The following is a 21,804-nucleotide window of genomic DNA, read 5'->3' as shown; positions in this document are numbered from 1 at the left end:
AGGAAATGGTTGGGAGTTCCACGCTGCCTCAGCAGAGTGGGACTTTAAAGTAAAGGAGTATTGCAGCTGCCAGTCTCTGCTTTAACCGAGGAGTTTAAGTGTGCCAAGGTCAGACTGGAAATGACTTTAGCAGAGTCACGCGACAAATGTGTAAGGGAGGCAGCCCCTGTGGTGTTGACCTTCAAATTGGGGATATCGTGGGACAGGTACAGCATGAAAGAGGGGGTTTGGGCTCAGTTTAGCTCCTCCTGAATGGCACAAGGCAGGCCCAGCTCAAAGGAGGAAGCTGGTAGTCAACGAGGTGCGAAAGCAGGAGGAGAGGATGAGATGTATAAAGGCCATTTCCCAGGCCAAGCAGGGAGAGTGGATGAGATGGGAGAGTGTGGAACAATGCAAAATGGGCTGGCAAGACCTTTGGTCAATGGAAGAGAGTAGGATCAGTTTCCTTATTAGGTCAACATATGATGTTCTCCCATCACCGCAGAACCTAAACCTCTGGATGGGAGAGGATCCCTCTTGTCCTTTGTGTTCATCACCTGCCACATTAAGGCACATTTTGACAGGGTGTAAGGTGGCTCTTAGCAAAGGGTCGGTTTACTTGGCGCCATGACCAAGTATTGCGATGTTTGGCTTTAGCATTGGAAGGCAAGCGTAGTATGACCAATAAGTTGCCGCCTGTTCTAGCAAAACATTACACGCAGAAGACAACATTCCTCCACCCAGGCGAGCAACCATCAAGAAAATGTGCTAGGTGCCGCACTTTTACGTTTGTTACCCATCCAGCCACAGCATATTGATACTATTGATCACAGCATATTGATACGTCTGTACTCTTTGAAAGCCTTCAAGCAGTCCCCACTGTATGGGGAGGGGTTATGCACAAGGTAAATATATATATCATGGTAGGCAAATTGGGGCAAGTCTGGGGCAGATGATAAAGGTCAAAAGAAAACTGGGGATAACCAATAAGGATCGGAGCCTAAAATCAAAATTTTATCCATTTATCTCTGTCTTTCTCTCTCATTCAAATGGGCAGTTTGGGCGGCGCCGGGCGAGATCGGTCGTCAATATGGCGGCGTTCTATTTCTAGTGACGTAGGTAGCATCTATGAATTTATTGCTTGTAGCCATTTTGTCCTCCTTTCCGGTTCTGTGTGATTATTAGGAAGGATGTAGAACTTCAATTCATAATTTGTTTGTTTATTGGCGTTACAGAAAACGACACAGCACCTCTTTGGCATGATTGTCGCGTGTATTTCAATGAGCGCCAAGGCAAGGCAAATAAATATGCTTTAGAATCAATAGATAAAGCTATAAAATGACTATATGTGAGTTTAAATGTTCAATTCTCTCTATAACTTTATCAAATGTATTAACTAAATTAACAACTTTTACTTACACTGATATAGCAAGACTTTTTCTATTAGTTGTTGTGTGTTTCATAGACAGCTATTTTCTTCCTGCTGCGTAAATTTGTTTAAATTCTTAATATTTTTCAATCTCGTATAATTCTGCAGAAGAGAGAAGTGAATCACACTGCTTCTCTCGCGAGAAATGAATCGCTGTTTCACTCTTTCTCAGCATGCGATTGGCTGTTCACTACTGAGATCGCACCTATATTCGTAAACTCAGGATCAAAGCCTGAGTTGACCGAGAAAGTTGATGATCAGCATCATGGTACTAACAAAGCCTGGTTGGGTTGGTTTGGTTTGGTGTTGTCAACTCGAAACTAATCCTGTAACCCTGAGTTTGTTCAACTACCATCATGGTACAGGCCCCAGGTGTCAGTTTCCTGGGGCACCAAAGAGTCTTAATCCGCCACTGACGACAGCAACAAAAATAACCAGTTTGGTCGATGGAACAAAAAAGGTTTGAGACCGTATTATGAAAACTAGCAAAAGCTTGCCCTTTTCCCTACTTCATGCATTTCAAGGTCAACGTCCTGTTTGATGCCAGCCCGTCCACCTACATGATGTCACACCAATGAGAGCATCCAATTTTGGATCAGTGTACATAAAAGGGTATGTCACACATTCTTTGATTATAATATTAACTTGTTTCCTCTTCAAATGTATAGGTAGAATCTTCAGTATTACAGAAATGTATCATGTGTTGGGCTGATGTTTCTAATTTATGGAAAGAAGCCTTAAACAAGATGGAAATTCTGTCCCAATCACCCTTGATTCACACTAATGAAATGGAATCCAAAACTATTGTTATCTTTGATAATGAATTTTACAGCTGATAAAACACTGGATGAAATCACTTTCACGTCTAAAGTTGGTAAGTGCAATCGAGTCGCACAGGCTGCATTGAACTGTAAAGAGTTAAAATGGACACAACACTGCTGTAAGACAAAATGTTTCTAGTGAGAAAACAAAAACATATTTTGGGGTAAAACTTTTATTAGTTCTAATTTTTTTTTACAATAAATCATAAGAGCATCAACAGTAGCTTATGAGCTTTGAATCTTGAATTTTAAACCTGCATTGAACTGTAAAGAGTTAAAATGGACACAACACTGCTGTAAGACAAAATGTTTCTAGTGAGAAAACAAAAACATATTTTGGGGTAAAACTTTTATTAGTTCTAATTTTTTTTTTACAATAAATCATAAGAGCATCAACAGTAGCTTATGAGCTTTGAATCTTGAATTTTAAACCTATATTTTAAATCAAACAAATGCATTTCAACCGAAATGTGCACCCAATATAACACTGATTAATATTTAAAGCTGCAGTCCGTAGTTTTTCCTCTTTGTCGCCATCTCTGTTCGAAATCTGCAACTGCAGCTATTCGCGGAATTATTCACTTTACGTGGGTTGTGCCTCGGCACAGCACAGCGCGGATGAATCCAATGTTTTGAGGAGAATATATGGCTGTCAGTCACCGCGCCGGTGTGGATACTGGCATTCGGAATCACAGATTCTACTTTTTGGAAGTATGACCAACATAAGAATTTTCACAGGAAAATGTCATCTGAAAAATTAACTAACATCCATGTTTGTTCTGACCAACTAAGGGGAAAAAAGCATTGCAGTAAATTGCACTGATCAAATCCATCGATCGCTTATGTCTTACCTGTCCAGCAGAAAAAAAGCCGTCTCTGCGTCCGTTTTGAACACATACTCGGGTAGTTCAATCCAGCTTTCAAAAGCCCTTCCGATATTTATCCTTGCTTTTGCATGGGCCTGGTTGCAGTCTCTTTTTTTTCTGTAGCCACTCGAAGTTCGAAGTCTTTCGCATTTTATAACGGGTGAATCTCCAGTTGTCACTTGTGATGGTCGTTTGAACCTTTCTGGATCCGCCATCAACAAATTGATAAGTTTATATCAAGTGCTGTGGGAAAAGGCTATAAATCTCAAGCTCCAACATCCTCACACGCAATATAGCCTACTAGCTGAGACACCTTCTTTATGTGTACAGATGTGACGTATTGACGCAAAGACATGCTCGAATTTCCCGCTGAAATACACCAGTACCACTGGAATTAAAAAATTATTACAAGCTTACCGTTTTAAATCGAGCTAAGGCAAGCAGATAGTTTTGAACACAGGCTGGTTATGTACTTGCTCAAATTTATTTTGGGTAAAAAATGTGGATAATTTAACCCAAAAAAGTTACGGACTGCAGCTTTAAATATACAACAGATTTCCAGTCAACATGCAATAGTCAATTGTGGAAACACAGGCAGTAGTTTGTTGAAACTTAGAATTTGAAATTAACTATGAAATTTAACAGGAATTTACAAATAAATAATCAAGCATGACTTTGGTATGCATTGTGGTACACATGAATTCTCAAATGAAATGTACTGGGGGGAGGAATGTGACATTTTGTATATTTTTCCCCTCTCAGACAGTAATGATAATAAAGTAGCCGAGAGAGACTATTACTTTAGCGAAGCTGCTGTACATTTGTGACAATCCAACAATTTATACAAATCAGCAGTTCTGACTCGCATTATGAAATGCTCTTTTTAACCTGTTAACCCAAGTGAAAAAAGAATTTTAGCAGCATGTAATACTAGTTAAAATCTTGGTTTAAAAGTGGGTTTAACACAAGTACTGCTTTGTCACTTATATAAATTAGTTAAAAATAGATTCCTTAAAATTAATTGTATATATTAATTTATTTCATTTTCTACTGCACATGCTTTGTGCATCACCCTCACAACACCCTGAGCTGATACAGAGGTCAAGCATTGTTTTTTTCCTTCATTCATATTCGCCATTAGCATTGTATGTATAATATATGCACATGAATTTGACACTATCATGTTTTGCCTTGTCTGTTGTATTTGCTTGATGTGTTGTATGCCATTAATGTGAATTTTCAGCTTTTTTGCTCTCTAACACCTTCTAAAGAAACACAAAATATGACAAAAAAAAAGGAAGTATCAAGTTTAACCAAAAACACATACACTGTGGAACTCACTCTAGATCAATATCTAGTCCTCAAAATGAAACAATCTATCGTAAAATAAAACAACTCTTTTCCATCCCTTATCCTTCCCTGGTACGCACGTACATACACATTCCTTCCTACTAAGATAATTCCATCAGAACAAACCCTATTTATTCAGAACACAAAGAGTTTAGTCAAACATCCACAAATGCTCACTAAACGCAGCCTACAACCATTGAACAACACCAATACACAACATCTTTATGACAGAAAAAGGGAAACAAAAAAAGGACTGATGGCTTTGAGCTGAAGTTTCCAAGGCAGACTCTGAGTGACGTTTAGTGAAGTAGAGTGGTTGAGATGACAAATCATGTTTGGCCATGATGCAGTCACAATTTTCATAATTTTCAAAATCATCATACAGGTGAAATTCGAAAAATTAGAATACCGTGCAACAGTTCATGTATTTCAGTAATTCAAATTAAAAGGGGAAACTAATATATTTAGTATATATAACTATATACACATGTATGATTATACATTTCGGAGGGCCGACATTTCTGTATTTATCCCTTTTTTTAATTGATTTCATGTAATATTCTAATTTTCTGAGATCTTGAATTTGGGGTTTTCATAAGCTGTAAGCCATAATTATCAAAATGATAACTTTTGCACAATATTCAAATTTTTCGAGTTTCACCTGTAAGACAATGAATTTCTGGGAGTAACAAATACGAGCCTATCAAATAAAAAAAAAGACAAGGATCTCCTGTACTGCACCTACTGCCAATGCACAAAGAAAAAAGAGACTCAAACAGCCCCTCCCAAAACACCTAAACACACGTACAGTAAAAGGCTTTTTCAGGATGCCCAACTCAACTCAAACAGGAAGTTTTAAGCAAGTTGCATAAAATGGATCTCATGATATTTACAGACCCATAGAAGTCTCCCTGAAACATGCACCAGAATTGTAATCATTTTTTTTTAAAGCTTTTTAAATAGCTCACCTAAAATTTAAATTGTCATAATTTACTCACCTTCATGTTGTTACAAACCTGTTTGACTTTCTTTGTTCTGTAAAACACAAAAGATGACATAAAAAAAAAAAAGCCTTTTAATTGCATTTTGGTCCATAAAATAAAAGTTCACTTGAGGTGTTGTTTTGGACCCCATTGACTTTCATTGTACAGACAAAAAGAATTCCACAGAAGAAAGCAAGTTATCCAGGTTTGGAACGAAATGACGTTGATATAATGATGACAGAATCTTCATTTATGTAGTAAGTGCTAAACCTAAAGCTCTTAAACAAACCTTCAAACAATACACTCTAAAAGCAACACAACTGCACAAAATTGCCTAATATCTCTCTGCTCTCATCTGACGTTTATAGCTGCAGTCTTCCTCAGACTGTATTTCCCACAAGGCCTTGATCTTGGCAGTAATCAGCTGGAGTGGGGTTTGTGTCGTGCCTGGTCTTGGATTGGTCCGTTCTCAGATGTGGGCATGTTGTCAAAGTTCCAGTCTACAGGATTGAGAAGCTGCAGGGTTTTCTTATGCGTCCAAATGGGGTTGAGGAAGAACGTGAGCAGAAAGAGGCCTAAGAAGAACAGAAATCTCTGAACCAGAGGGATGTGTGTGTTCATCTCCTCCCAGTGATTCCAACATACCCACCACATGTAGTAGGACAGAACCATCCGGCAGTGGAACATGTGAATCATTATCCACTGGTTAGCTTTCCAGAAGAGAGTCCTGGACCAGCCCGCCTTAGCAAAGAAGAGAAGGAATGTGAGAATTCATTTAAAACCAAGTTCAAAACAGGGTCTTATTAATTCAAATGTAGTTTCACTGGGGAATATCTGAATCACTGAGCTCTAATAATCTAAAAAAAAATCTAAAGAAAATGACAGAACAATTAAACTGGCTGGTATTCATCCAAAATTAGAATTGTCATCCTTTACTCACTCTCACCCTTAAACCTGTATGGTTTTCTTTCTTTTGTGGAACATAGAAGATATTTTGTAGAAAGTTTCATCAATTTTTGTCTATACAATGAAAGTAAATAGGGTCCAAAACAACTTTTATCATTGTATGGATTTATTATTATTATTATTATTATTCTAAATATCTTTTTTTAAATCCACAGAAAGTCACACAATTTTATAACAACATGAAGGTAAGTAAATGACTGAATTTTCTTTTTTGGGTGAACTATCCCTTAAAGTCACTCAGCAAGAGTGTCTTCAAACTGTTGATCCATCAAGACAATAGTTGACTTGAAAAAGAAAACTTATAGATAATATATCTATACTATCCCTTGCGCCAATAAAGAGAATGCAATCCATATTTATGTTACGAGTCCAGAGACTAAGTCTTGAATTTTTTTCTTTAAAAGTCAATTTTCTTTTAACTTCTTCGCTGTCTTTTTAGAACGCTGTGTCATGCATGAGACTGCAAGACGCAAGGCGATAAGTGCAGCCTTTAAACGCGTCCATCTAGCGCATGCTTACCTAGAAAAACTATGAAAAGTAGCGCAGTGGAATGGAAAAAGCATTCTGTGTGAACAACCTAAGGGGTTGTTCATACAGAAAGCGTTTTTGCATTTAAAAATGCGAGACAAGGCAGTGGAATGAAATGTTCTTTGGATGCATTTTTTAAAAAAGTTTTAATAGTTGGGGGCCTTAAAGGGACATTGTGTAGGAATTTCTCCCACCTAGCGGTGAAATTGTGTTTTGCATTCAAACGAATTGTGCTCTCCAGGGCATTTTCAAATGCGTGTTGCATCTACAGTAGCTGTTATGTACCAAAAAGCTATGACAGGATGTCTTCTAATAGCACTTCGGCTAGTTTTCCTTCGGGTGAAGAGGTTTGTTATTTCAAACAAACTGCAACTTGACACTACGAACAAACCAATGTTACAGTATGAATAATAACAGTGCAATGCAGCCTTTTAAACTTGCCGGGGCAGTGACAAGCGCCTCTCACTGCTCTGCTCCTCCGTTTTTGCTGTTTTCAGTTACGTGACACTGGCTCTGAACGAAAACGCGTTGTGGAAACGCATTGGCCTAGTACTTTTTGACCCTCTCTGCTATTATAGTTTTTCAAGATGGCGGAACGCCATGGAAGCCTCCGTGGACCTACCTGTCACATGTATATAAAGATAATAAATTCTTCGTTTACGAGGATAAATCAGATAATTGGCAGAGGTATTTGTAGACCATTGAGGACATAGTTTTGAATAAAAATATTGATTTTAGATAATAAAATACCTAAAATAAATTAACATAGTCCCTTTAAGCACATAAATAGCTAATTTTGCACAAATTCATCTAAAAGTGCCAAATTTGGCACAGATGTAGCTCAGGTCACACTGAAATTATTTAGCTAGGGCGCCGGACCAGCGACCCTCGGGGCCAAGATGGCAGCCATATCATAATATGCCATAATATGGCCGTTGCCCGAAAAGGGTTCCGGCTATAACTTTTGAACCACATGATTTACAAATACAAACTTGATATGTTTTTAGTTTAATTGATCATGAGAAACACATAGGAATGTTTATATTTATGACCCAGTATATCTGGACCCCTTGATACTCCAATTCCAATATGGCCACTGTCCAAAAAAGCAGTTTGGGCTGTAGTATGGGGCCTTACACTCCATTGTTCGCGCAAATTTATCTATAAGCACCAAATTTGGCACAGATGTAGCTGAGGGCATACTGAAATGATTTAGCCAGGGCGCCCAAGCCAATGGTCCCTGAGACCAAGATGGCGGCCAAATCCAATATGGCCACCGCCTGAAAGGGATTCGGCTATAGCTTTTGAACCAGATGAGATACAAATACAAACTTGATTTCCATTTTACCTTTTTTGACCATGGGAAACCCATAGTTATACTTACATTTATGATTGGGTATATGTGGACCCTCAAAGTCCCCAAATCCAATCTGGCTACTGTCCGACATTAAGGGTCCGACATAAAAGGGTTTTGACAACTTTTGAATCAAATGAAAACTTAATGTCCTTTTACCATGACAAACACAGGAATCCTTACATTTGTGATTGCCTATGTTTATACCCCACATTTGCATTTACAAGAAAGCAACTACCTGATCATTCATACTTTCCAAATATCCCCACCAATTTTCTAATTGATAATGTAGGGAAGGCATATATGAGGGAGAGTCAGAATTCCAGCACAGATTTGGGCAATACTGAGAAAAATACTGAGCAAATATTGAGGATACTAGTTGATTGTATGGACTGTGTTGGAGCAGCTGTTTAGTGCTACTCCATGCTTGTGAGCAAGATGGACAACAACTGTGAAAGATGATGACCAATGTGACCATCCTCCATGTTTGGGTCACAAACGTGTTTGGTTATTTGTATGTATATTGTTTTGGTTTTGTATATGTCTATTTCAGTTTATATACATTATATATATATATATATATATATATATATATATATATATATATATATATATATGTTATTTAAATTACTTTAATTATAGATAAGCTCATCTTGATGATGGGAGCATTACATATCGAAGACAAAGCTCATCTTATGATAGGGAAGCTGCTCCGTGATTCAGGTTGGACCCACCATCCTTTCCCAGGCATAGGTCCTGACTACAGGACATGCTCAGTCTGTCCTCAATGAGCACCATATATAACGAACATGGTGCTCCCACCAGGTCACTCTCATGTCTCTTTATATTCTCAAGCAGAAAGCATACACTACCTACTGTGCAGATCTTCTAGGCCCACCGGAAACATTTGAAAAGTGGGACCAACGATCTCAAGCCGAGTTCCCACAGTTCAAGTACTGGTCTACCATCATGGAGGTGGAGTTCCTACTCTTTCAGTCACTTGAGGAAGGTTTGTGATGAACTGTGTGCTTGGTTTCATGTGATGGATCACACAAACTATCCCGTTGGTTACCCATCCATGTGCGAGGCATGGTTGAGCTGCCTGAAAAACATCCTGCCGTTTATGAAGAGTTCATGAAGGGGAACTTCGTAGTGCAGCAGTCAGAGCGCAAGTTCAGCTTGATTGCAAAAGATCAGTCCCATGAGCAGTCAAACAAAATCCTGCAATCAAGTGGTGGTGCAGCTGGACTCTATGAAAACCCTGAAGCCCTCACGCTCTTCATGCTGGCAGGGCCTACCTGTGCCAGATTAGTGTTGTATTACAAATGTATCAAATTAAATTTATTAAATGTTTAATTTAGGTACAGATGAGTGTAAAAAGGTACTAGGAGCAAGTGTTCGCAAGAACAATGTGAAAGGCATTATCTGCTGCCACAGAGAATTTGGTTTAACACTACACAACAGTCTCAGCGTAACTCAGATCAAAGAGCTCCATGCTAGTGTATACTCTTTGACTAAGAAATTAAACCGCAACAAAGATGCAGAAATAATGTGGGAGAAGTTAGTCAGCCTGATAACCAGTGTTGCCAGATCTCGCGAGACAAATAAGCAACCAGGCCCGTGAAAACAAGCCCAAAACAAGCGACTTTTTCTCATGGACAGTAAAAGAGCTTTTTCTAGGAAAAAGCTCTTTCCTAGCTTTCCCCCCTAGGTTCTGGGAAGAGAAAAATAAATAAACTGTGTGCACGGTTTTACAATCCGTGGGGACGGATAGTTTTAAACTGTGGGTACAGATTGTCAATTTACATCCATGTGGACAGATTGGTAAACTGTGCCCAGTTTTGTAAAACTGTGCACACGGTACAGTTTATTTTTCTACTGTAATGAAGATTGGCTGTCCATCTAGTGAAAAACTTTGGTACTGCGGCCATATAAAATCTTACTGAAAGCCAATTTTTTGAGATATCAACCTAAAATTTGGAACACAACTTCTTTAGATTTTTGGCTTACATTTTCTTGCAGTTTTAGAGTAAAATATATTTTGTAATATATATATTTTATATAAAATATAAATAATTATATTTTTACATTGTTCATTTTCATAAACTCAAACTTCTATAACTTTTTTTCTGTTTCACTTTCATAATTTCATAATACTTCACTTCAACAATAATCTGGCAAATGTCTTCTTTAAAACAAGACCAACCATAGGTCTATATTCCAAAGCATTCTTGAATTACAACCATTTAAGTTTGAATAGTGAGGGAGGGAACAGGCAAGTCAAACTCCTACGTTTAAATAACATATAGAAAATATCTGCTTGACAACGAGCTGAGAACAAGCCCAAATAAGCAACTGCACTTTAGAAACAAGCCCAAAAAAAAAAACGTGACCCGCTACTACCAATATTTGTAAGCGACTTTACAGAAAAACAAGCCCAAAGTCGGACTTGGCAACACTGCTAATAACAATTATCCTGACTTACAAGCTTTCTTTGAAACAGATGTAGCCATCCAATCAGTAACTGATGAGCCTGTAGATTCAGTAAAGATATGTGGCGCTAAGAGAAGATCTCAGGGAATTGAGGGAACTGAAAGAGTTGAAGAGCACTGAAAGTGCCAAAGCGCTAGGACCTAAATATATAGAAAGCCTATCCCAGAGCTTACCCTCAGCATGCACACATTTTTTTTGAATTTGAATTTAGAAGAGCATTGATCAGTAAAATGCGTCTACAACATGTCGTTGGCAGAAGTCACACAGCTGATGTCACAAATTCTAACTGAATCTGAATTCAAATGTTTTGAGTCTGCTGTTACTTCTGAACTACAACATGCCAGAAAAGACAAGTTGAGAGAGGGAGTTCTGAGAGTGTTAAAGAACATTGTTGGACCAAACATGGACTGGTCAAAGGTCACTAGTTGTGTACAGAAGGAGGATGAAACTGTTAGTGAGTACACAGAATGATTTTGTCAAGTCAGCTGCAGCATACAGTGGCTGAAGTGTCAGCTCTGAAGCTGACACTTCATAGAAGGTGCTGCTAGATGATAATGGTCCCCTAGTTCGCACCTGGTTTGACGGTCTTTTGTCAGAACATAGAAAGCACTGCCTTTCTTAGACTTCACATGGTCCACTAGAACTCTACAAAACAACTTTTATTTATTTATTTATTTTCACAATACGACTCATTGCATTTGTTGCTACATCAGGAGCAGTTGTTGGGGGTAGCATATTACAGAAGTAACAAGTTACAAAATATAATACTTATTCAGCAGCCAAGAACTATAGCACATTACACACACTAAATATGGTAATATAACTGACATCACAATTTAAGTAACTCAAGTTACAAACAAATAAGATGTAGCATGTCAGCAGCAGCTGGATACTGGTGTACAAAATCTGCAGGAACTTATAGCCAGCGTCAACCCGAGACTCGAGAGAATGGGAAAAATAAATCTTTGGCTGCACCCCGGCTCGATGTCATTACTACCATTTCAGTCGATATCTTGCCAAGGGTGTAAAGCAATTGAAAGTAGTTACTCAGCTACATTTACAAAACAGTATAAATTATGCAGTATAAAACACATTACAATTCCAGCTACAGCTACCACTATAGTACACCATAGTTCAAAGTAACCTACCCAACAACTGGTCAGAAAAAACAATTGTATTCTATTGTGAAAAATGGACTCCCAAGAAGCAATAGCTTATAAGTAGGAGTTCATCCCACCACCAACAGCTCCCCACCCACCTGACAAAGATAGTATGAGCGGTCCAACTTTAGATGCCAGTAACAACCATTCTTTAAATTGTGGGTATTTAGAATACAGTTATCTTCATCAGACAAAAATTGACAGTCATTGTACCTTTGTATCTCAAACTGAATTAATCCTTGTACCAAGTGAAAAGGGTTTAACCCTCAGCCGCAAATCCCTCGGGTTTATATCTCTCCAGTAGTTGTTGCTTTAGATTATTTTTAAATAAAGATAATGAGGCTGATTGTTTTAAATTAGTATCCAGCTCATTCCATAATTGTGGGCCACTGTAGCATACACTAAACCTAGCACTTGTTAGGTTCCTACATTTACCTTTTAGGAGCAGCTTGTGAAAATGTGTATATAATGGAATGAGATCACACAACCTAATGTTTGACCTGTTGACAACATTGTACATTGTGCAAGCATTGTGATAAAAGTTGCATTCAGGAAGCTATAGTAGGCCATACCTATGGAAGAGAGCATTTGTATGAGAGTTATTTGTGGACCATGTAATAGCTCTTATGGCTTTCTTTTGTAATATCAAGAGTTTCTCAGTATAAGTAGGGTAAGTATTATTCCAAATAATATTACAGTAAATTAAGTGAGGCTCAAACAAAGTCCTATACAGGGACAAGAGTACTACCAATGGGAGCACATGTCTCACTTTAACGAACAAATCCACAATTTTAGATAGTTTTTTTAACCAACTCATTAATATGTTCCTTAAAGTTTATAAATTGATCTATATGTATTCCAAGAAATTTTAGTGCGTCCACTCTTTGAATAGCTCTACCATCTATGATTAAATTAATTTCACAATCACTGTACTTCTGGATACTCGATCGAAAAACAATATAAAAGGTTTTACTAATGTTAAGCGATAGGTTGTTACATTTAAACCAGATATCTATTTCTGCTAGTCTGTCATTTAAAAATTTTTCAAGATGATTCAAGTGTTTGTGGGATACAAACAGATTTGTATCATCAGCGAAGAGTATTTTATGAACATCACTGGAACAAGGTACAAAATCATTTATGTAAACAATGAACAATAGAGGCCCCAGAATAGATCCCTGAGGAACCCCAAGTACTATATTTTACAATCCAGAGTCAAAATCATTTAAGCTTCCATATTGCCGTCTTCCATAAACATAGTCCATGAACCACTGGAGAGCCACACCCCTGACCCCGTAGTGCGACAGTTTTCCAATTAAAATTTGAAAGTCAATCGTGTCAAATGCTTTTGAAAGGCTGAGAAAGACCCCAATACCCAAAACTTGGAGAGGTTAGGTACTTGGGAAAGAGACTCTGATGTTAAGGCAAGAGTAAAAATTGCAGCAGCATCCTTTAAGGTCAACACAGAGAATCAACAGAAACGCAAATGTCCTAAGAGAGAGGGCAGTTGTCATTACTGTAGTGGGCATGGACATTGGAGAAAAGAGTACGAAAAACAAAAAGAACTTTAGACAAGTTAACAATGTTACTCAGCTTCTACTCAGTCTGCTTGATACTCTGAAGCTGCCCCTCCCCTCCTCATTAAACTCGTGGGGCAGCTTGGACGTGCACACACGGACTTATCTTCAAATGGAACCATTTATTTTCAAGTATTACGGATGCATCTTAATGGCATCTTTTTATTAATGGGCCAGTATCACTGATATTAATATAGCTAATGATATCTCGATAAATTATTTCCCCGCAAATTTTAAACATTTGTTAGGCTTCAAACAAGGGGGGGGGGTAAATCCGTGAAATTACGCCCGTGGGTAGGTCGGACATCATCCCCTAGGCTTCATGAACATGCGATCCATGCTTTCACCGACAATGCTAACATGAGGTATGGATACTCAATCACCCTGTGTTGCCAGGACCCGCCCTGCTCTGCTTCTGATAGGCTTGTAGAGCTGCGCTCCTCTCATATGATTGGTAGGTGAAATCAACTGACTCGAAAATATTAAACCGCATTCAAGTTCTGAATTTTTTTCATTTATTTTTTTCCCTCATGGCTGCACGCCGGAGATCCGGCATGGTGCCGGAATACTTTAAGCCCTAATATAAATATGCCAATGGACTTCCTGCGGTCAATAAACATAAAATAGACACCACATCCTCATTTGTAGCGCATTTGGTTCAAAATTTGTAGCCAAAACCCTTTTCCGGACAGTGGCCATATTGAATTTAGGGAATTTGGTGTAAGTATTCCTATGGGTTTCCCATGGTCAAAAAAGGCAAAATAGACATCAAGTTTGTATTTGTATCTCATCTGGCTCAAAAGCTATAGCCGAATCCCTTTCAGGCGGGGGCCATATTGGAATTGGCCGCCATCTTGGTCTCAGGGACCATTGGCTCGGGCGCCCTGGCTAAAACATTCCAGTATGCCCTCAGCTACATCTGTGCCAAATTTGGTGCTTGTAGATGAATTCGCACGAACAATGGGGTTTAAGGCCCCATACTACAGCCCAAACTGCTTTTTTGGACAGCGGCCATATTAGAATTGGAGGATCAAGGGGTCCAGATATACTGGGTCATAAATATAAACATTCCTTTGTGTTTCTCATGATCAATTAAGCTGAAAAACATATCAAGTTTGTATTTGTAACTCATGTGGTTCAAAAGTTATAGCCGGAACCCTTTTCGGGCAGCGGCCACATTGAATTTGACCCCCAAGGGTCGCTGGCTCTGGCGCTCTAGCTAAATTATTTCAGTATGACCTGAGCTACATCTGTGCCAAATCTGGCACTTTTAGATGAATTTGCGTGAAAATGTGCTTAAGGCCCCCCAACTATAACTTGAGGGTTGCATTTCTAGAATGCATCTATAGAATGCTGTGTTATATCCAAGATGCTCCAGAAGTCATGAGAAGAGAGCACAAAGGTCAAACACATCCGTCTAGAACAGGAATGGGCAACTTCGGTTCTGGGGGGCCACTGTCCTGCAGAGTTTAGCTCCAACCCTGATCAAAACACACCTGTAGGTGTTCACAGCTGTTTACTTCACACCATCACAGCTTTCTAGTAATCCTGAAAACATTGATAATCTTGTTCGGGTGTTAGATTAGGGTCCCTGCAGGACCAAAGTTGCCCATCCCTTGTCTAGCACCTACAACACCTTAAATGGCTAAAACGTATCAGTGAAAAAGAAAAAGTTCCCCTTTCTAAGAACAGTGTACAAATATTGCAGAACTATAAGTGTTCTCAGCGCCCAAGCATGATAAATTGTTGAGTAGAGAAAGAAAAACTTCAGATCAAAATAAACCCAGATCAAAATAGAGGTGAAACTGGCCAACAGGTGAGAAAGCAGAGACGTTTCATAAGATCACTAGTCTTCAGACAAATAGTTTATTTGCTCACAATAAAATTCCCTGCACAAACATATCTATTAACAAACTGCACTACATCTCACAAACTGATTGAGTTTAAGAAAAAACATTTTCCCTTGACCATTGCGTCTCACCTTAAGCAGCATCCAGGAGATGCAGGTGAAGGGTGTGCTCATCTCCATCAGCAGGGCTAACAAAGCCAAGAAATGACCCAGCCTGCCCCACACAACCACCCAAACAATCTCTGACAGGGCAAATAAGTGGTGCACAGCTAATGGCAGATCGAAGGACCGGAACAGCACGTTGGACCCATGAAGGGCCACATTTTCAAACAGAAAAAAGCCAGTAGAGGACACCACATTGAACCATGACCAGTCCTCCCGCCCGAGAATCTTATCAGAAAAGACAGGAGAGTCCTCCATGAGCGCTCGAAGCCCTGCTACTATGCTTTGAATGCCAAACACAGCCCGTGTCGCAGCTAGATCCCAGAAGACCTTGAAGCAAAGATAAAGATTGTAATGTTAGGAAAATAATCCAAATGGCAGATTATCATATCAACAAAAACTGAATCTTTTATGAAAAAACAACCATTATTAACGGGCACCTTTTCTTTGGCTGAAAACGAGCGGTAGGTGCGAAACAGCAGTTTAGACAGGATGTGAGAGAGGATGGAGATGAAGGTGTAAAAGATGAAGCTCAGGCAGATGATTTTCAGTCGAATGTCCATGGAGGAGTAGTCCATGCTTAAGTTATCTGGCTGGGAAGATATTGCTCAGATTTGGAACCAATTACTAGTCTAGAACGAGAAACAGTCATTACATTATACAGACACCCCCTCTTTCCCATTTATCTGCATTTCTCACTAAGAGAAAATGCTCTGCCCTTTACTGCATTGTGAAACCAAATCTTGACCTTAAACACCATGTGAAGGAGTAAAAAGTAGCTGTTGGAGACTAAACATCATTCATATGTTCAGTCTGCTCTCAGCTGTAAGATGTACCGTTATGCTTTCTACAGCTCATTTATTAACTAAACACCTTTTCGACGTTACAAATCTCTGCTTACTTTGTTGTTTCGAAAAGTATATTGTCTTTGTTCTTACCACTTGTAGACGGAATAATGTCCCAAAAAATAATTTCCTGGGTATGAAAGAGTTAAACTAATAATGTCTACTTTTGACACGAGGTCGACAATAACATTGTTCAGATTCCTTCACCAGCGGCTCACGCACTGTCGGCTTCACATTCAAACACCTCAAAGACTGACAGAAATCATGTGACCCCGTCTAGTCACATAACTATAAACGCTGCTCTATCGCCGTCTGCTGGCAGGAAATAGCAGAAAAGCAGTAAGTCCTATTTTTAATTATTTGTTTTAGTTTCAAGTATGAATTAGGCTACCCATAAACATTCAATTATTTTTTTTCTTCTAGAAACATTAAATTAATAAATTTTAACATATTTCATTTTGATTTCATTATATTGAATTATCTTTAAATACTTATTTTTTATTTATTTAAATACTTTCCCCAATTTTTAATTCATTTACATATATTATATAGTTAATACGTTCAAATTAAAATTTCAATGTTTATTTTTACTAAGTTAAAAAACATTACGGAAATGGAAATTGTGTAGTGCTGTATTGCAAAAATTAAAAATCTCTTTTGATGGAGATTGCTTTAAACTGTGTTTAGTCAGATTAGATGCTTATTTATTTATTTTTACTCAGATCAGGGTTTTAATTAGTGATCATTTTTGTTTGTTCAAAACCAGTTATAAAACAACTCAGACAATTCTGTTAGGAAAAGTTGAAATCATTGTGTTGATAATGTTGTGTTGTGTTAAAGTAATTCAGTTAAGCCCTTTGCTGTCACCCCCCCCCCCCCCCCCCCCCCCCCCCCCCCCCCCTTTTTGATAATTGACATTAAAAGGCACTATACAAACTTAAATGGTTGTAATTCAAGAATGCTTTGGAATACAGACCTAAGTTTGGTCTTGTTTTAAAGAAAACAATCAGCAGATTATTACTGAAGTGAAAGCACTTCAATAAATTAAAGTATGAAAAAGTCATGGAAGTTATAATTTACAGTAAATCAAATATACTTTATTAATATATATTTTTTTAATATAAAATAAATATTTTACAAAGTATTTTTTACTATAAAATCACTATAAAATGAAAGCTATATATTTAACCAATCTGCTGTAACAAATTCATAAATTTCTATCCAAATATCACTTCTGTCACTAAATATGGAACCTTGAGACTCAGACCTTTCTGACAATATTTGTTTTGTCAATATTTGAAAAGGTTTTGATAATAAATTATGAAAGATGATGCCCAAAAGGGGAGGGGCTAATAAAAAAATACCGTTTCTATGGTAACGCAACATCCAATTTCAAAACGGTTTTCACAGGATGAATTCTGAGTTCGTAAGATTTCAAATGATACCTAATTTATGAGAACTACTAAAATATGTGATATAATAATAATAAAATATTTATATATATATATATATATATATATATATATAATACATATTATACTTTTTAGAGGACTTCTTTACTTTTTAAAATATAATTGTATCTTTTTTTATTGACAAATACTAGATTACGTTTTATTATGAACTTTTAGCATTAATAACCAAAGTTTCAATTATTAAAAGTGTGTGCGTCGACTTTGTGACAAAGGTCCGAAACTCCTGTAATGAAGTCGATGTTTTGAGGCGCACTCTTGTCATAAATTCATATATTACTGTTCAAACATAATTTGTAAGAAAAAACAGCGCTAAAATATCTATTTAGGAGTCTTAGACCTTTCCAACGATATACAGTTTGTCATAATTAGATTAGGATTTAATAGTAATATAGCGGAGTAAAGTTAGATATCCCGTATACGGGATCGTGACAGTTAAGGGGTTCTTCGGACCAAATGGTCCCGAAGAATTTAAATAAAAAAATGTGTAAAATCCTAGCTTCATCGGAATGGTCCGAAATTTGGTGACTTTGTTGGTACTTGGTATATGAACACCCCAAAAAATTGGGGACAGGATTTGAATAGTCTAAGTGGTTGTAAAAAAAATGGTCACACTCAGGGCCTTCGGGTCCAAATGGTCCCGCCATAGGAAATGAATGGGAAATTGGCAAAAATGTGACAATACAGAGTTTTTTTGTGCGTACAATCTACAAATCAGCCACGATCCAGAAAAAAAGCACACAACAGTGAAGGGGTGAATCTATAAAACATCAAGAATGCAAAACAGACACATCCACACACACACACACACACACACACAAACACACACACAAACACACTTTTATACATAAACAAACGAATAAATTCAGATTACATATGGGTTTTGCATTTTTAAAATGCTCAGTTTGTCCACCAGATGGCATCCATCTAATTTCAAAAATTGCTTTTATGAGGTCTAGGCTTGACTCTAAAATGAAATACAGACTTAAAAAAAAATTTAAAATTTTTTTTTTTTTTTTTTTCTATTATATTCAATGGGGGGAAAATGGGTCATATTTATTGCATAAATATTAATTATAAATCTTAAATTATCTCAAAACACCAAAAAAGAAAAGAAAAAATATTATAAAAAACAAGTAAAAAAAAAAAAAATATGATTTTCTTTTAATAAATATGAATCAAACCCTTCCGGACCATTTGGTCCCGAAGACCCTGAAATGAAGGACCCCAGAGGGTTAAGGGGTTTCAAGACAATCCACATAACTAATTTCCTTCAAAAATTTAATGACTGAATTATTTACAATGTATGATCATAGCAATAATCAAGTCATGAAAAGAAACACAAATAATCCAGATGACCAATAACAAAAAGTCAAATTCGTAACACAAATTAATAACACAATTTAAACATTTCATGAATACATACAAAATAAACTAAACTGATAAGTGTGTAACAATAAACAACGTTTAAAAAAGGGATTTTCATTGCAAAGCAATGAAGCAGAAAAATCCACATTCAGCATCAGAATGGTGCATGCCACCCAATATATTTATATATTATATATAACTATTTATATAATTCTGTACAAATAATGAATATTTGGTATTATATTCACCCTTCATATAGATATGATATACAGTTTAATAAAGGAAAATATTCTCAGCTAAACAACTACCTTTTCCATTTTTTATTTTCACTAAGATTTTATAATCTTTTCACATTCTGAGATCCAGGATTAGTCCAGTCCCAAAAAGAAGAAACCAAGAACTGGGGCCATCTCAGTCCGCGCCGGTGCCTAAGGCCCGTTGGCTGTTTTTCAAATACTGTGGTACGGAGGGTAAATCATTTTGAATGAATCATTTCTTTTTGATAAATACTGACATATGATTTTTTTGATGGAAATAAATGAAGCAAATGTACGAGTAGCGTAAATGTACATGAGGTTAAACAAGATGACCACCCAGTGCAACCCTGTTGAGGAAAATATGGCCATCATACAAATAAATCAGCATTTGATCATTGACTCCACTGTTACACTGCCTGCATTATTGGCTTGTTTGGATATTGATAATTGAGCAGGTTAATCAGAAAGATAACCGAATAATCAACCATAATTACTCATGAAAATAAAGTACCATAAAACATGATTTAAAATAATCATCTCAGAATCAATTCACTTAAAGTCCCTGTAAAGTCAAAATGAAGTATGTGTTCTGAGTTTGTCATATCACAGAAAAATGTGTTATTAGACACGCAGCCAAATTTGAATGATAAAAAAGCCGGCAAGTACATAAAATAAGCTATCAAAATCTTGAAAAAATGAGCAGTAGTCTCTGCTCTCAAACGCTGGGGGCGTGTCCGCTAGCTGCGCTGAAACCACGCCCACTCACGGGACAGCTGCCGTTGCACGCATAGACAGTAAAATAAATGGACAGAGCGACCCCGTTGATTTCAACGGAGAGAGTTGAAGCCAAATATGGGTACTCACTTCCTGATAGCCAAGCGTTCTGCGCAGGCTCAAACTGAGCTTGATGACGTAGATGTCACGTGAGCAACCTGACTGGGAGCTGTAAATCTTCTAGTAGCTGTGCCAAGACAAATCTTAATCACCCGTAGACAGTCACCCAACCGCGACCTGCAGCAACTTTTGGTAAGTATTCTGATTAATTATTTTGTCGCGTTGCTTTTATGGACTCTATCTATGCCATGGGCTGACTTTAGACAGTAAAAGATTGCCTGCGAGCTTCTCCTCCTGTCTATACGGTAATGTCTCTATTGTGCGACATAAAGTCGCGTGGTTATGACGCAATTTTTAGCCTATTTTTACAAGAATGGCTTCTACGGGGCCATAACGTAAGATACAAAGTAATGGAGCCTTTTATACATTGTCGTGTTTCTTTAGAAATAAATAATGGACAAATGGAGTCTTTGGACGCCTCAGATGTAAAGTTATTTGACGCTGTCAAAGTGACGCCAAAATGAATGGGAGTCAATGGGATGCCAACAGCAGGTGATAGCCAGCTACAATGGCGGCCCCCGGAGGCAGCTTCAACTTCCGGCTGATGGATTACCCCCACTCAACTGTCACCCGCTACAGTTTTATCCTAGCTTTATTATCTATCCTAGTTTTATTCCAGCTACAGGATTACCCTAGCAGCTTATTAGGTTAATTATAACATAAGCGCACAAGGCAACTTACACTCATTGGTGGGCACGCACTGCCGATGATGGCACCAGTTGTCGGCGCGACGGGAGGATGAAGGCCGAGGCGGGAGATAGTCGTTCTGCCCCATTCACCAGTAAAAACGGATTATCAGTGAATCGCAGTAATCTCCGACGAAAGTTTATAAAACTATCCCGTTTAAAATGATCATGTGCACCTGAGACCCGCAGTGACAGCTGCTGTCAAACTAGCTAAAATGGAGGGACGCAAGTAGCTTTGCAACAGAGCGGTCATATGAAGTCGAGAACTTTTCTCCCCCACATTCACCTGAAGTGGAGGACGGTGAATTGTCTGTGGATAAGTTACCAGCTCAAACTGCGGTCTTAAATCTCGCATCGCGATCGGCATCCGATTATTCTTATATTCAGTCATTTTTAGGTATTTTTTTCCAGGATTATTATTACTATTACGTTCATTTTTGCTGCTATGTGGAAAAAAAAATCAGCAAATCGCGCCGGCGCGTTTGTCGACACCAGAGGATTAACTTCAGCCTAATAAGAAGGAACATAAATTGTGATTAAAAACATATGCTCACTCACATCATGACGCCGCTGCAGTGGAGGAGTTCATGCAGTAAGAGGTACGAAGAGCAGCGTTTGGCAGCGCGAGCTGTGTGGAGAAGCCCATTTCCACCTCCATTGCGTTGGAGAAGCAATCCCACGTAAAATGCAACGAGGCTGAATCCAGCTTCTTATTCGCAGCTTCTTATTGACGCTATCCGTTCCACCTTAAATGACGCGAACTGCCGC

General features: G+C 38.0%; 1 protein-coding gene across 2 annotated transcripts; it reads right to left on the bottom strand.

Moving 5' to 3' along the window:
- Window positions 1-2,386: 2,386 nt before the first annotated feature.
- Window positions 2,387-16,616, bottom strand: LOC143747078 (protein CLN8-like). 2 transcript variants are annotated; one of them, XM_077239560.1, is made up of 4 exons: window positions 16,456-16,616; window positions 15,958-16,149; window positions 15,488-15,847; window positions 2,387-6,169 (listed from the first exon to the last, which is right to left on the bottom strand). In XM_077239560.1, exons 2-4 carry the CDS (start codon window positions 16,093-16,095, stop codon window positions 5,849-5,851), a joined length of 819 nt encoding a protein of 272 aa, XP_077095675.1. In that variant the 5' UTR covers window positions 16,096-16,149; window positions 16,456-16,616; the 3' UTR covers window positions 2,387-5,848. The 2 variants fall into 2 exon arrangements, with proteins under 2 accessions (XP_077095675.1, XP_077095676.1); XM_077239561.1 differs by having other exon boundaries at window positions 15,958-16,110.
- Window positions 16,617-21,804: the final 5,188 nt, after the last annotated feature.

The sequence above is a fragment of the Siphateles boraxobius genome, unplaced genomic scaffold (genome assembly GCF_051911475.1).
Source record: "Siphateles boraxobius isolate OS27281-9 unplaced genomic scaffold, OSU_SipBor_1 22, whole genome shotgun sequence".
NCBI lineage: Eukaryota > Metazoa > Chordata > Actinopteri > Cypriniformes > Leuciscidae > Siphateles > Siphateles boraxobius.
Note: the sequence above shows the minus strand (reverse complement) of the source record. Positions and strands in the feature narration are given on the sequence as shown.

Coding starts and splice junctions, on each gene's coding strand:
- LOC143747078 (XM_077239560.1), bottom strand. CDS start 16,095: ATGGACTACTCCTCCATGGACATTCGACTGAAAATCATCTGCCTGAGC. Junction 15,848..15,957: donor CGTTTTCAGCCAAAGAAAAG/GTGCCCGTTAAT, acceptor CTTTGCTTCAAG/GTCTTCTGGGATCTAGCTGC. Junction 6,170..15,487: donor TCTCCTGGATGCTGCTTAAG/GTGAGACGCAAT, acceptor TTCTTTGCTAAG/GCGGGCTGGTCCAGGACTCT.